The 17716-nt window shown below is 38.5% G+C and overlaps 1 protein-coding gene across 1 annotated transcript in view; it reads right to left on the reverse strand.

Moving 5' to 3' along the window:
- Window positions 1–17716, reverse strand: part of LOC136885934 (farnesol dehydrogenase) — a 53008-nt gene that overhangs the window by 19977 nt on the left and 15315 nt on the right. The window contains exon 2 of the mRNA XM_067158633.2: window positions 2939–3146. Coding sequence (XP_067014734.2) covers window positions 2939–3146 — 208 coding nt within the window. The remainder of the gene's footprint in view (window positions 1–2938; window positions 3147–17716) is intronic.

Below are 17716 nucleotides of genomic sequence, written 5' to 3' on the forward strand. Positions count from 1 at the left end.
GGTTGATCTATTTCAAGAACTACGGTTCTGGAAACTAAGTTAGAAGTTTAGGATTAATATTGGGCAAAAACCTTGTCTGGACAGAACACGTAACCACTATATCTCAACGAGTATTTTTTCTCCCTTCATTCACTTAAAAGAATGAAAGATTCACCTCCTTTCAAGGTCAGAAAACTGTTGGTTCAACAGCTAATAGTACCTCTGTTTGACTACTGTGACGTCGTGTAAGGCAGACTACATGGCGCCCTCTCTAATAGACTTTAGAGAGCTCAGAATGTCCACTTTATAATTAACACCTTCATTGTGTTAAATCATAATTTTGTGACTATAACCCCAGTATCGGTCGATCCTGCCTACGCTACTGTCCTCTACTGACTTCTACCTTTGATTTCCATATATGAATTAAGAGAGAATTTTATTTTCTTATAATAGTAGATCAAAAGAGCACAACTCCCATTTACTTTCATGATTTTTAACAATATGCTTCAGAGAGATTGTTTATCAAAACAAGACAAGAAAGACCATACTACACAGCCACTCAGCTGTTTTTAACACTTGTGAACTCTAACAGACTGTGATCAAAAATTTAGAGTTAGGAAGATATGTTTCAAATGGAAGGTGCTATTGATGTTTCCACAGAAATGAAGTGTAATCAAGAGCTCATAATCGTAGCCCTTACACAGATTTTAATGATGTTGCCATTGAAGCTTTCACGGCCCGTACTTGTGGACATAATATAGGATGTTGGGCTTATGTTGTGTCAAGAAAATAAGGTGAAATTCTTTACATTTCGCAGAAAACTTTGCTCTGCGGCATCAGATGAAAATCTCGACTGTCCACGAGATAGGCTTCTCAAACAATTGATCGTGGAACGGTATTCCAATAGACGTGACCCATCTGGACAATTCTTTGTGAACCTCTTCAACCAATTACCAATTAACAGTAAATTCATCATGTCTAGATTTTAATGATTATTAGAATGCGAATTATTTTTGAAAGGTACATTTTTGAAATGGAACAAATCTTATTGGCATTAACAAAATAAACTAGAGTAAATTAGAATGCCAATGGTGCTTTTTCACGATTCTACCACAATAACTTTTACGAGTTATCGTTGTTTCAAAATTTTAAATGCAGACAGTTGTCTGTTCCATTCAAGTGCTTAGTTTCCTTTGCAGTACACTGATTGCATTGCGACTTCGTTGTCAGTTACTCTGCGTTACATCAAGAAGTAGGACGTGGTGGAGGATGGTATTTACCACTGCTGATAAAGCCGACATGTTAATGGTGTATGGAGAATGTAGGAAGAATGCAGTTCGTACTCGTGCTCTGTTCGCGGAACGATATTCTAATAGACGTGACCCACCTGGACAATTGTTTGTGAACCTCTTCAACCAATTACTTGAAACTGGAAGTGTAACACCTCGTAAACGTAACAGAAACAAACGAGTGGGTAATTTAATTTTCTGGACATCATTTCACACTTTGTATTACCATTTAATGAATCCCATACGAGGCTACTCTGACTTAAAGGTCTTGCATGTGGATTAAGACATTCTTACCCGTAGTAAATTCACTGAATTTACGCAGTCTTCGAGAGCGAGACGGTTTAGTAGGTTAATATTTACCACAAAAATGATGTCTTACAATATACTTATTAATTCAATTCCTTACTTTTATTTCGTCAAAAGAATTATATTTACTCCCTAAAACACAAAAATAATTGATAAGATGAAGAAGCAGCACTCCCTTTTCCCTGTCCAATGTACAGAGTCAATACCTACAACTTTCCCCTCACACCCTACTCCCCCTCCCTGCCCGCGAAACAGAGTTTTCGCATACAGAATTTCCTATCATCTCCCTACTTAGCTACCAAGACCGAGACTGGAGGAAAGAAACTGGCGTCTGTCAAAACACTGTTGCTGAAGGTAATGGACGACAGCAGCTAAGTACAGAAAATTTCGATATTACGCATCAGACTCTTTTCATGTAATTGTAGCAGACTATGTTCATGAGTGCAAGATAATAGTGTGTAGAATGTGCAGAGCTCCTGCTGCCATTGCAGCACTGGCAAGGCAATGCAATATTTCCCCCGCACTAAAAGAATGCCTGGATATCACTCAAGACTTATATCAATTATCACATTTTCTCGGAGTTGAAGGAGCCTTCGAGTGCACTCACATACATTGACTGTTGTGATTTAACCATCCGTCCTTTTTATTTTTCAAGCACACTCGCATATATTCAAATTAAATCTATGATAATTACTAACATTTATCTCGTATTAATTATAATAGCGTTCTTGTTGTCACTTATTGCACATGTTTACATCTTAGCGGTCTCCGCTAACCATAACCTATAATATAGTCAATGTCAACCATGTGTGACAAATTAGAATTCCAATATACCGCTCGGAGCGCTGTATGCTCGAGAAACAAAAGACGCTCACAGCACAATGCGTTCAGAAATCTCACGGATACGTGTTAATTTGTCCTTAACAGTAATTGTTTCGTAAGAAATGCTAGAAATGTGTTTGTGAAAGAGGGGAGTTAAATTAATAACAATTCTTAGTTAACGTGTGTTAAGTAAACTTTAAGACAGAGCTGAAGAAACCGGTCACAAGTGCACTTAGGTACCTACCGAATTTAACCAAATCCTTCGAAGACAAGATTCCCAACATAAGCTAGCAATTTCAGCAAAATAAAAAATAAAATAAAAAATGTTTGTGTCGAAGGCTTTTGTGCACGTCTTCCCTTAAGCAGTGTATTTCAGTTGTAATACAGTAGAATACTTGACCCAAATTTGAAATATGCGATACTCAGAGCTTCATGTTTCAGTTTATGTCCTAAAACTCTACGTTTTCAATCCATGTTTTCTTCTTTCACCTCATATTTTATCAGAAATCTTGCTTTGATACAGAACTGAAGATTTTTCTTACCTGTAAGACCAGTGCCCCAATACACTCCAGCGTTGTTTACCAGAATATCGACACCACCCAGTGTTTCCTTGATCCATTTGAAGAGAGCCAGGATGTCTTCTTCCTTAGTCAGGTCACATTTTTTGGCGTACAGTTTACCAGGAGTTGCCTTCGTTGCATGATACCGACCTCTGGATTTTGCTGCCTCCCTTGCTGTGGCCACAGCTCCCTGTAATAATAATAATAATAATAATAATAATAATAATAATAATAATAATAATAATAATAATAATAATAATAATAATAATAATAATAATAATATCATCCCCTACATAAGAAAGGTGAGAAAACAGATGTAAACAACTACCGCGGCATCTCCCTTCTCTCAGTAACATACAAAATTCTTTCCAAAGCCCTTCAAACTCGGGCAGAAGAGCAACTTGATTCACAGTTGGGTGAATACCAAGGAGGCTTTAGAAAAGGACGATCTTGTGCAGAGCAGATCATGAACCTTAAGTCCGTCCTGTCGTACCTAAAATCCAGGAATAGGAATTTTGTAGTTACTTTTGTTGACTTCCAAAAAGCCTATGACTCCATAGATCGACACACTCTCCTCCGCATTCTGAAGGAAATGGGCTTAGACAACAAAACGAGAGCTATCATTCAACAGACCTTAACCAGCACTACGTCCAGGGTGAAATTCAGGGGAGAAATTTCACACGTCTTCGAAATCAAGACTGGTGTTAGGCAAGGGGATGGACTATCACCCCTTCTCTTCAACTGCGTTCTGGAGAAAATCATTCGGGAATGGCGCAAGGAGATGTGCAAGGAAGAGGTTGAGAATGGCCTTAGAATAGGATATAAGAAAGATGATCTTATCATAGACTGCCTAGCTTTTGCAGATGACCTAGCGATCTTTTCTGATTCCCTAGATACTGCTGAAAAACAAATTAACCAACTGAGAATCCAGGCAGCAAAAGCTGGCCTTCAAATCTCTTTCCAAAAAAACAGAGTTTATAACCAACATCAAGCCAGCTCCCAGAGATCTCATTGTGGAACAGGGAAAAATCAAGCAGGTGGAAAAGTTTAAGTACTTAGGTGAGTGGATAGTACCTAACAACTCTGAGAAAGAAGCAATCATGTACAGAATCAACAAGATGGAGATGGCATATCAGCTGACTAGGAATGTCTACAACAAAAGATCAGTGTCCATCAACGCCAAGCTTAGGCATTATTGTTCGGTTGTACGCCCGGAAGCACTGTACGCAGCAGAATGCCTTGCAATGAACAGAAGAGGTCTGATGGAGAAGCTAGAAGCTAAAGAAAGAAAAATCCTGAGAAAGATTCTTGGACCAATCAAAGAAAATGGTGAGTACAGGAGACGACACAACAGCGATCTGTACCAGCATATGGAGAGGATAACGGACACGATTCGGAAAAGGAGGATTAATTTTTATGGCCATATAGCACGCATGAGCACACAGAGACAGACCAATAGGATATTTTCCTACTTTCTTAATAAGAAAACCAAGGGACCCTGGTTTATCGAAGTTGAAAAAGACCTTCAGGAAATAGGAATCACACTCGAAGACATCCAGAAACGTGCTCCTCTCCAGAAAAAGCTCCAGGGATACAAGAGGTTCCAAGAAAGGCCAAAGTTGAAAACAGGCAAGAAGTGGACTGATGAAAGAAAGGAGGCTCACAGAACGAGAATGCGTGAGTACTGGGGAAGAATTAAAGCTCAAGGATGCAAACGGTTGAAATAACGTGGTCCACAGCAGGCCGAAACGAAGAAAGAAGAAAGAATAATAATAATAATAATAATAATAATAATAATAATAATAATAATAATAATAATAATAATAATAAACACGAGAAGAAATGAAATGAAATGTCGTATGGCTTTTAGTGCCGGGATATCCCAGGAAGGGTTCGGCTCGCCAGGTGCAGGTCTTTCTATTTGACACCCGTAGGTGACCTGCGCGTCGTGATGAGGATGAAATGATGATGAAGACAACACATACACCCATCCCCCGTGCCATTGGAATTAACCAATTAACGTTAAAATCCACGACCCGGCTGGGAATCGAACCCGGGACCCTCTGAATCGAAGGCCAGTACGTTGAACGTTCAGCCAACGAGTCGGACAATACGAGAAGAAGAATTATTGGAAAGAAAGATTTTTAGGAAGAAAGTCTTACAAATGGAAGGATTCCAAGGGAGGAAGGAAAAGAAAACAGGTACAAAGTGGACTGAAGACAGGAAAAAGAAGCACAGTGAAACAATGAAAGAATACTGGAAGAAAAGCAAAGAACAACTAAGGAGGAAGAATTGAAATTGTAACATGGTCCTTAGAAGGCCGGAACGCAAGAAGAAGAAGAAATGTTTTAACGAGGGAGTGTGGAAAATCTTACATGAGACACTTGTGACACTTGTGAAGGGTTCGCACTCCACAAGTGGGTGGGATTTTTACCCACTAAAAACCACACGCCCTTTTCCTACCCCGGAACCGTTCTCGCATTACTTCAGGGCTGCATCGTGCTTTTACTCTCTCAGGCTTCTTCTACTTTCGTTTCTCCTATACTGGCGTTCGTGAGCATCCAGATCCCTCTTTTTTCTGTCGTAGGATACTTTCTACATATACAGCTATCTCATCCCAACATTCTTGGTTCCGTAACATCACTAGAACAATAGATTCGGGTGACAGTTTTCCTTTTTCAACTTCTAAACACCTTCTTTGTATAGACCAATGCTCATATATATAAAATAAGAGTTTTGTCTGTACATTGCTCAGAATTTGAAAAGAATCGTATTTCTGTATCGGCCATGTCCATAGTAACAAGGAAATGCACTTTTTACTTTTCCGTAACTTCTGTCTGTCTATCTGTCTGTATGTATGTACACGCATCACGAGAAAACGGCTGAAGAGAATTTAATGAAAATCGGTATGTGAAGTCGGGGGATGTGCCACTACAATCTAGGATATAAATCATTTTACTCACATTGAGTGAAATGGTAGTTTAGGGGAAGGTCTAAAATTGAAATCACAAATATTTATAATATTGGTGGTCCTGTCGATAAATACTACATAACTAAAGTTCTATAGAATTAAATTTCCGATCATTTGTGTCATATATTGTTACCGTACCGTCTTTGATAACGCAGATATTCATGAATTTCTATTTTTGTTGCCAAGTCAATATCAACGCCGAGCCACGAGGAAATGGGTTAACATAAATTAATGAAAGTCGGTTTATAGAGTCAGAGAATACGAAACTACAGTTTAAGTTATAAACAATTTTATTCGCCCTGTATGAAATTGTAGTTTAGGGGATGGCACCTAAAATTTAATTTTTAAATACTTATGTTATTGGTCCTATCGAAAAATACTACATAACAAAAGTTATAGAGAATACAATTTCCGACCATTTATGTTTTGTTCAGTTTTACCGACTATGATAAGAGTGGTATTTCAGAGTCGGAAGAAAACTAAATGTGAAGGCCTACAATATTGAAAGCGCACAACATTGATCAACAGTAACATTACATAGACCATTATTTGTCGTGATGTTCTGCTGGTACGTATCCAACTGGTTCATCATAGTATTCCAGCTATTCGATCCCTACTCTGACGCACTGTTTTGAATGAGCAGTGTGCACTCTTAAGGCAGAGGATCACTTAGTAGTACCGGTAGTAGTAATAGTAGTAGTATGACCTGGTCTAGAATTACAATTTAGGCATATTCCAAATTATAGCATCTCAATTCACTAAATAACTCAAAATTCAACCCTAAAAAGAGCGGTTTCTTAAAAAGAGCCTATTCCTCTTCACTTTTATTAAATTCTACATTCATTTTATTCAAAATTAGCAGTGAAGAGGGGGTTTCTCCTCTGGCTTGGAAAAAAATTGCCTCCAATTCAGATTTTCCCGCCGCCAGTGTAGTGAATTAAGATTTTCCGACTCATCGGGTACTCCTAGGAAACCTATTAATAAAAGGGCATAGTTTTTGCCTCGGGACTCTCCACTATTCGACCCCCTCTCCGAAAAGAGACTAAGAGTGTTCACGGATCACGGCTGTCTGCGGCCTGGTCATTCCAGCTCTGGAACTTTGGACTGTTAGATCGGCAGCGTACTACTGTTCGTTAAAAGTGAGAAAATGTGTGGTTTTTGCATTTGATCGACTCTTTCATGTGAAATCATTGCTTTTACTCGCGCCATTTCTATTGACATCATTGTAATGACGTATGTTCATTTCAGTTGGGGAAACCACTAAGACAGTCTTCCTGAAGATGTAAAAAGGCAGGTGGAGAGTGAGTGTCTGCCATTATAATTAATAATCCCCATCCTGATTGTGAATGATGCTAGGCAGCGGGCCTACCATTACAATGAAAGTTCCTTAACCCAGTCTTCATATGAGAAAAGACGTTTGGTGATTTCTCCGTTGCGTTTCCAGGGTAACGTTAAGAGCTATGCCATTTAATACAGTCTTGGTCACAACGTGTACTGTACCTAACCTACAGTTCTGTATACAGTATAGAATTCCGTAGCGAAGCACGGGTACATCAGCTAGTCTATATATAAAAAAATAAGAGTTACGTCTGTACATTGCTCAGAATTTAAGAAAAGATGGCATTTCTGTGTCAGTCGTGTCCACAGCAACAAGGAAATGCACTTTTTAATTTTCCGTAATGTCTGTCTGTCTGTCTGTCTGTCTGTCTGTCTGTCTGTCTGTCTGTCTGTCTGTCTGTCTGTCTGCCTGTCTGTCTGTCTGTCTGTCTGTCTGTCTGTCTGTCTGTCTGTCTGTCTGTCTGTCTGTCTGTCTGTCTGTACACGCATCACGAGAACACGGCTGAAGAGAATTTTATGAAAATCGATATGCAAAGTCGGGGAATAAGTTGCTACAATCTAGGCCATAAATAATTTTATTCACGCTGAGTGAAATGGTAGTTTAGGGGAAGGCCTAACATTTGATTCTCATATATTTATGTCATTAGTGGTCGTATCTTTTTCAAAATCGGTACGCAAAGTCGATAAGTAAACCGCTATAATTAGGTCATAAATAATTGTATTTACGTTGAGCGAAATAATAGTTATGGAGAAGGCCTAAAATTTATATTATTAGTGGCCGTATTGATAAATACTACATAACTAAAGTTATATAGTATCAAATTTCCGATCATTTATGTCTTATACATTGTTACCGTACTGGCTTTGATCACAGAAATATTCATGACATTGGATTTTTGTTACTAAGTCCATATCAGCGCCGAGTCACGAGAAAGAATTTGATGGAAATCGGTATGTAAAGTCGGAAAATAAGGAACTACAGTCTGCGCTATAAATAATTTTATAAGACGCCCTAATATCGCAGATTCGAAAGAAAACCAAATGTGAAGGGCTACAATATAGAAAGCTCATAAAATTGATTACAATAAAATTACATTGACCATTGTTTGTTGTGATTGCGTTGTGTCTTCTGTTGCCACTCATCTCCTAAGATATGATTACTGCTGCGTACCGAGTATTTTTTAAATTTGCTTTACGTCGCAGCGAAACAGATAGGTCTTATAGCGACGATGGGATAGGAAAGGGCTAGAAGTGTGAAGGAAGCGGCCTTGGGCTTAATTAAGGTATAGAACCAGCATTTGCCTGGTGTGAAAATGGGAAACCACGGAATACCATCTTCAGGGCTACCGACAGTGGGTTCGAATTTACTATCTGCCGGATGCAAGTTCACAGCTGCGCGCCCCTAACCACACTGTCAACTCGCCTGGTCGTACCGAGTGTAACAGCCTGTCTGAATATTGGCGGGAAGTGGGTGGGGAGTAAGATAACTTTCTTCTTTAGCATGCCATTCCTCTGGTTCAAAAATTTGCTGAAACTGCTGGTACGTAACACACTGGTTCATCATAGCATTCGAGCTATTCAATTCCTACTCTGAGGTACTGATTGGAATGAGCAGTGTGCACATTTAAGGAATAATGGCAGAGGAGTGTTCGCGGCTGTCTGCGGCCTGGTCTTTCCAGCTCTGGAACTTTGGACTGTTAGATCAGGACCGTAGTACTGTTCGTTAAAAGTGAGAAAATGTGCGGTTTTTCATTTGATCGAGTATTTTGTATGATAACATTGCTTTTAATCGCTACATTCCTGCTGACGTTTTTGTAATGACTAGAGCCCGGATTTTTATGCATTGATAGGTTAGAATGCAAACTTACTGAAGTCAGTAGCAAGTATAGTCTACCTTCATAACGACTATGTTACGGTGTTCGCATAAACATTAGGAGAACGGCCATCAGAACCCCTAAAATTTATGTTACTCTTGCTACATTATGGAAGAGCGGGAGGCCGACACTTCCTACTAACCAAGTTAGTTTGCAGTCTAACCTGTTAACTGCATAAAAATCCGGGCTTTAGTAATGACCTATGTTGACTTCAGTTAGGAAAACCACAAAGTCAGTGTTTCTGAGAATTCCGTAGTGTGAAGTACATCGTCAGCATCATTGGAATAAATACATCCTGAAACACTCGCTCTGCCTATTCCGTATATAATCCGTGACCTGTCAAGAGCTGCGTAAGGTAATATTAAACTTCGCCAAACATGGTCTCAGCCGCTTAGTCCATTTCCCTCGTGGATTTTCCTCCCATCTTTGCTGCCATTGTTCCATTCGTTGGCCGTAAGCCAGCTTCTTGGCACATTTCTTTCCCAACTTTTCTTGAGTACGCCAAGCTTCCTATCTCCCTAAGGCAAGTAAGTCAATCGGTTGTACTGCTGCTACCGTAAGGATCTAAGGTTTGGATACCGTGCAATATGCACTTGTAATTCTCAAGCTGATCTCCGCTGTACTGCTGCTATCCTTCGCCGGTAGTTTTCAAACTTCGAAGACTCAGCCCAAATTTCTGAACCATACGAAAGTAATGACTGAATGACTGAACTATCGACATCGGAAGTCGTATCTTGCTGAATTTTGGACCTTTTATTATTATTATTATTATTATTATTATTATTATTATTATTATTATTATTATTATTATTATTATTATTATTATTATTATTACTGAATATCCATAGCAGTTTGGAACCCTGTTTTACATAGTATATAAGGTTTATAGTTAAAATACATATTCACTTTTACAATGAAAATGAATTCATATATCTAATCGGCGGAAAATGAAGTGGATGAAGTTAATAAAATATTTGTAACAGCACGGCTTCTTAAACAAATGATACAGGGGTTTTGATAATGCAATGTTGCAATCATTCAAATGAGAGTTCAAGCCATGCCTTCTTCTTTCAAATGCAGCACATTCAAACAGTAGGTGGTCCACTGTTTGTGAGGATCCACAGACTCACACGTAGCCATCAGGACGATTGATTCTAAATCGATGAAAATAATAATCAAATTTGCCATGACCAGTCAAAAATTGAGTAATTTCAAAGCTTGGCACCAACACGTTACTTTGCAAGCGGTTCAAAACCTTAGGGAAGAATATTTCTCTGGTGACTTGGCCTCTATTGGAAGAAGTCCAAATGTTGTTCCATTGATGGATTACGTGCTTATTTATGTTTTCTTAGCGTAGCTAGGTGACATTTTGTCAGAAGTAATTTCCAAATTAGATGTAGCCGCTGCTTTTGCCAGGAGATCAGCTTCCTCGTTTCCAGATATTCCACAATGACCGTGAATCCAGTCAAAACAGATGTGCGGACTTTGTTGAGCTGTGGTTCTAATAGCTACAGCTATTGGATTCAGATGATATTTATTATTTATCGCATTCAGCGCAGCTTGCGAATCACTTCATAACCGAGATTTCTTATTGTTAAATTTGCACCATTTGATCGCAGACTTAATCGCCTACAGTTCAGCCTGGAAAATAGAGCATGTGGAAGAGAGTTTGTACTGGGATGAGAACACCTCAGAATCGTTTTCATGAACAACGAAGGCACATCCAACTCTGTCCTGTTCATCTGGTCTTGGTATACGAGATCCATCTGTGTAAAAAAAGCAGTCATGGGTAATTGAAAAATTTTCATAAATGAAGTTTTTGAAGAGCCTTGGGTGATCAGACTGTAGAAAATGACAAGGTTGCTCTAGATTGTTATTCAGAATGGGCATTGGTGATACTTTGTTTTTCTTCAGAAAAAGTGAGTTCAGTTTTTGCTTTCGCCGTCAGAAATAGTGGCTCAATGCCAGCAATAAGAAGAGCTGTGTCAGTAGAGGTGGTGCGGTAAGCAGAAAATGTGCGGAATCGGAGAGTAAGAGCATAATTTGTCTCTTGACATTTTATTTACTTGGGGTTGTGGTTATAAGTTACAATTTAATCACCAGAAAACGAAGACCATGCTTGTTACAAGGTGAAGGAAACTGAGAAAGCCTAAAATTAAATGAATGGACAAAATATTACTATGGAAAATCATATTCTTTATCTGGGAGTTGTGCTTGACAAGAAGTTAACCTTCTGGGTCCATTTCAATAAACTACAACAGAAAGGCAGTAAGTTTATGCAAGGTTTAGCTATTGCCTGCAGACCTTTTTGGGGACGAAATTCAGAGGTACTAAGAATTATTTATCATACAGCGTTTGTACCTCTGATATTGTGTTGTGTTTCCTCTGGCGAATTTATAGCAATGGCTTTACATTATTTTACACAGATGTTATCTGATATTCGATACCACCTATAATTCGTGTTTCGTGACTTTTGGAATCAATGGATTAGAAAAGAGATAAGATAAAGTAACCCAAGTTATGTTCTGTTATCAACTGTACAGTTACGAAACAGATCACACCAATTATAACCACTTTACTTTCAAGGCCCGTTATTGTGCTTTGAAGTTCTTATATAGAACATCCAGGTCTTCTGGGGCTTTTACTTCTATTGGTGATTCTCCCTTTAGGTCCAACATATATAAGAATTTATTGTAAAGAAGTCCTATCAAAATGTATTATTTTCCTTATGAAACAAGCATTGGTGTGCCATGCGATTCTGAGGAAGACGTATAAAATTATTTTGATATCTTCGAGTTTATCCTTTTAAATAGTACAAATGTGGCTCACTAAACGGAGCAGCCGACTATGCTTGTCAGAGTTCGCGTCACAGTTCAGAGAGGAAAGATGGGTCTGAGTACAGCAGTCTCCCTTCCATACCCTTATTGCATAAAATGCATTGACATTCCTCATATAGGACTATCGGTATTTCTCTTGAGACTTTAATCTTGTATACACCCAACCAACCACCAAATTGTCCTTCTCATTTCCATTCTTGTTAAAATTGTAATATTTTTGCGTGTGGACCCTGCTGGATCACGCATTGCATTTACGATTCGCCTTTCTAACAGACCATATTGCTTTCATTCTTTCACTGCGTGCCTGTTTTCTTTCCTCTGACCACTTAGTCCCCAATCTTTTAGGGACTTCATTCTCTGGCTTTACTACCCATCTATTTATCTTGTGATGGTAAAAGATTTCTGATTTTTCTATCTGGGCCTTTTCCAGATCATTTTTAACATCTTGTATCCATGGTACGTTCTTCAGTTTTTCAGTATATGTCAAAATCTTGTGGATTAGCCTTGAAGACGATAGTCTGTGAAAGTATCTATAGAATTTCAGTCTTCTTTTCCTGATGTCTGTGGCAAGGTTGGAGAGTCTTTCCATAGCTTTGCGTGATTTGAGTCTATAACCTTCTTTTTTTTTTCTCTGGGCCCAGAATTTCCCACAAGATCTTCCTTTCCTCCTTCAAGATGTTTTCCAGTTCACCTTTATTATTAAGTAGCAAGATTTGACTTGCATACAGCACTTCAGATTTAATCACCGTATTATAATGTTTGATTTTTGTGTGTATAGACATGCATTTCTTGTTGTAGATGTCACGGGTTTTCCAATATGCTCTTTTGATCTTTTGTAATAGGAATTTCTGTGCTTCCTTTTCCAGCCCTGTTGGTTCTAGGATCTCACTGAGATATTTAAAGCATGGAACTCGTTTTATCTGCCCGTATTTTGTTTGTAATCCCTGATTATTAATATACATGAATACATAACTGAATAATTAACTGAAATAAATTAATAACATGATTAATAGATATGTTCGTAATATGGGCGCCAGATTTCACCTAAATGGATCTCTTGAATTTTAATAGAGCATGATAATTCTCCCTCTCAGGGAGTATACATAAAGCTGCGTACTGTTTATCTACTATAGGCCTTACCTAACCTTCTGAAAACGATTAAATAGGTAGGAACTGCACCTAGGTTCATCAATAACTTCAGGGGCGGCCGTTCCTTATGTGCTGAAGTGCTGCAGCACATTGCTTATTTGAAAAATAAATTACTTTAAAAATATTATCTACAATCAAATACAGTGCATTTAAAAGGACGTCAGCTAAATAATAGGAAATTATTCAGCTCCCCTCACAACCAGGTAACGAGTTGTGCGCTCCACGCCGGGTGCTGTGCAGATCAGAGCTCAGAGAGGATTTCTAAGCTTTTAGCCAGAAACCAGGAACTCTGCGCATGCGTGCCCAATTTTTCCGATAGGCTATGGAAACAACAGCCAAGACATTACTTCACAGCGATTGTTCGTTCGAACACAGAGAGGCAGCACTTGCATTACGACCAATATGAGAATGCGGCAGGTGGCACCCTCTTGACTCGGCGGTAGTGAGCCGTATCCGACCGGCCCATAATAATAATTGGAATATTATTTGACCAAACATGTGAATTTTATTCATAAAAAGTTACAGTACAATATGTTAAAGCATCGTATCCCAAGATAGTTAATACCGGATGTTGAGCAAGACTGTAAGTCGCTGGATGTTGCTTCATATTTCCGCATGACCGTGAGAAAGTAAGCGTACCCAAGCGCTGGCAAGGACCGACACGTGTATTACATGCTGACCAAGCAAGATATTTCAGCCAATGGGAATTTATGGATTTGGCAAACATGGAGGCTACACCGCGTCATATATTAATTCCAGGATGACCAACATGCTCTGTGGATAAAGTCAGTTTCTGTAGACAATCGGTTTTCCACAGTTTCTGAAGTTAGATATATTTGGAAATGTATTATAGAAATTGGTGGAAGAGATTTGCTAATGTTTGAGCTGTGTTTTATAAATATATCACAATAAGTATTGTATCATCATACATGACGAACTCTCTGATTGGTGGTTGGTTCAGATACCCGGGAACCCCAACAATATTAGCGTCACCGAAGCCTCCTCAGTAATCCAAGCTCTGGAGAGCGTCACTCTGTAGTTGAAATTTGAGCAGTACGGATGTATTAACTCGGCACTCTGTAGGAAAAGTTTGAACAGTGCGGATGTACCAACTCTGTGACTGGTGATTGTAATTAACGTGGCGTTATTCCAGAAATAGTAACTGGTTCTCGTTGATACTTCAAATTGTGCAGTCGTAATATTTACTGTGCTTTGACAGAGTTTACTTTTAATCGATAAAGACGGTGTAGTGACCGCTGAGTAACAAGTGTGGTGGAAACGTGCTAGTGTTTCACTATTTCGCGACGGGCGCGTATTCGCGTGGAACTTCCGTACCGAACCGTGGGCTGCTTTTAAAACTGTAATTTTACCCTTTTAGTGAAGTGTGTTATATATATGTGAATCAGTGTGTTAGCTGATCTGGTAAAAGAAAGGGTATTTCGGCTCGCAGCATTAAGCAGCGAAGAGGTTATCAACTATAGTCTTCTGTGTTCCAGTGAATTGTTTTCCAGCAAGATGATGGATACACCTGCAGAGGAAGGAAGTGCATTCCCACATGTTAAGGATGTGATTAACATGGTGTAGATCCCAAAATTAGTGGGGATGTAAGCTGCTATCCTGGTTCCCCGAGAGTCATCTAAAGTAAGATGCACGTATTATATATGGCATGATATGTAAGTTATGTTAAGGTACTAGGGCAGTGTAGATAGAATTTTTATTTTCATTTAAAGTAAGCCTGACGGCATGTATTTGTTAAATTTTGTCACTATGGTAGATTCGGATACGAGATTAATGCATGTTTATTTTATTTTTATTTTGCTTTATGATTAGATGTTTGGGAAAATGAGGGATTGATAGGATCAGTTATTGTTGTAAATATAGTACTTAGAGTAGGATATTCCGAGTTTTCCTTAAATATATGCTAGAAGGGCTAGATCGACAGGTTCATTTTTATATTACGTCAAACACGTATCAATTCACTTTATTTCGGTTATTCAGAGAGACAGGTATAGCTATTTTGCATGATGCATGGTTTTACAGAAGCTGCCAGAAGGAGCTGCAGAACGTCGTTGTTAAATTAAGATCTTTGAAGTTAAGTTGGATTCTGTTTGCCTGATGGTCTGCCAAGGACTTGAACAGCGTCTCGTTATGTGGAAAGGCCAGTAGGATTCATGAGGAATGATGAGATAATAATTGCATGCTTAATTATAATGTATTGGTACAGGCCGATTGTATGCCTGACAAGATAGAGAGAAATTGTGCAGATGTGTGTATGTCTGCCTAGCGTCTTCTGAGTATATTGTGATCAGAATGGACAGTGTTAATTCCAGACTATTGAGTCTGATGTTGTTAAATGGCCCAAGCATGCTAAGAAGCAATTAATATACGGGAGTTTCCGTGTAGTTGATGATGGGCGTTATCTCATGGCAAGTTGAGTCCTGGCCTGTGTTATCGGCATGTGTGAAAGAGACAGTATTTCCTTGTGGCGGCCACGGGAGACAAAATCCAATCTTTAGCGTAGTGGAGTTCAATATTTCTTTACAGCTCGTAATCTACCCGGAAGTACATGACGGATGACCGCGCTGTTGAGCGCTCAAACGCAGCAGAAGGAGGCAATGTTGCCCATTGCTTTCTTCATGACATCAAGGATTATTTATATGTTTTTCTCTTACAGGATGGTTTTACCTTATTATTTTGTGATTGTATACCTTGTCTCGTTGTTTTTAAAGGGAACAGCCCGAGTGCTGATGTATTGTTGGTTTATCTAGTTCTGTCTAGATCTTTTGTAGTGAACCGGGATTCACATTAGAAGCAGTGTAGCATTTAAGACTTTACTCGATATCCGATGTATATATATGTTTAGTTTGATTATTTGAATTATTGTAAATATAGTGTAGGATTTGCCCCTAGTATTTTGCATACCTTACATAGCGTCCGGTGCGTCTTAAGTATTTTTTTCTTTCCGTCGTAATTTTTCACATGATGTAACTTTGATTTTACGGAAATAGTTGACTCTCGGGAGTAACTTAATTTTGAAACCGTATCGTTGGGATGCGATAATGTGAAACTCCATACCGAAATACCAATGGCAGTGTTTGCATACACTTGTTGCCATACAACATAAACATTGGACTATGAGAAGATACTCAGTCTTGATTTTTATATATGTTCTTTATTGAACTTGTTTTTCTTTTAATGTCAAATTTGTATTATCACTCATTTAACGTTTCTGATTTCGATTTATTTTATTACTTTGAGTTCATTTTTTTTACAAGTTATTATTTTTTTATTCAATTATTTTCGTGTGATTTGATCGGGGATATTTGTTAATAAATCCATCTTACCCCCTATGATTGTTTCTCATTCGTGTTATACCTCCATTTCCTGTCATTGATTGCTATTTTAGTGTTGAACTTCGACTTTTATCCTGACCCAATCGACAACCAACCCACACTCTGCCCAACCCTGAGTTAGTCGGATGTTCATACAGGAATGGAGGCATCGTCCTAGAGGGTATTTACCCCTGGGTACGGTACATATATATTTGGCGCCGCAACTAAGGGCAAATAGACACTTTGGTGTATGTTCGTATCCCACTGGGAGTATTTTTGTGTTACCCAAAGATGTCTAGGTTGTTCTTACAAACTTGGGCAGGTCAAATTGAGATTTACGAGAGTGAATGTGATTTGACAAGCTATTCCGAAGGCTAGATAGGATTAGGATCATGGTTCGAAAGCTGGAAGAGACCAATAATTGGTATCCAGATAATGATTAAATTTAAGAAAGGTAGATAGGTAATTTCGAACCATAGGCGCAACTTAGGAATCTGGCAACCTAACGTTCAGACAACTTGAGTCTAGAGTCCCATGTTCAGTACTACGAATGATAGTAGGCGGACATGAAAGGGCAAGATTTCATAGGAAATCGTGTGTTTAGAAAACAGAGTAAAATCTAAATGCATTACGTTAGGGACATCGGCAAAAAGTTTGATTTAAATTATGTTAGGAAGAATGAGGAACATAGCCGATAAATAAGGCGTGTCGTAGTAGTAAAGGAACTCTATTTGAGTCAGAGAACTATAAAAAGATTTCTCTAATGAGGTAAAGTGGTCGATGACGTGTCCTTCAGACATGTGTTGATCTTGATATAGCCTGGAATTTGTGTGTAGATCAAATTTCAATTGACAGTAACGATAATTTTATTTGATTTAGAGTAAGGCTAGGAACTTAAGAGCGCCTCAGTCTTAAGAAAATGTTGATGATATTTGCAATGAGTGCTGATGATTCAGGACTGGTAAACCTATGCTGGAATATTAGTCTGGAGTCGGAGGTATTTATCGTAAATATGGTCCAGTACTGTTGTCTAGTACTTAGATTAGAGCCCAAAAGACAGGAAAATTACTAATGTTTGGATTAAAAGAATTTGGGGCTACGATATTAGTAATTTATTTTTAAAGTTATGATAACGCGTTTGTTTGTTATGCGCGGCAGAAGATAAATATCCCAAATCATAGGAAGCTTCTATATGGCGTATTTTGAGGCCATGTTTTCTTGATATATGATTAACGTAAATCATAGAAGCTTTTCAGTAA

Source organism: Anabrus simplex, chromosome X (assembly GCF_040414725.1).
Source record: "Anabrus simplex isolate iqAnaSimp1 chromosome X, ASM4041472v1, whole genome shotgun sequence".
NCBI lineage: Eukaryota > Metazoa > Arthropoda > Insecta > Orthoptera > Tettigoniidae > Anabrus > Anabrus simplex.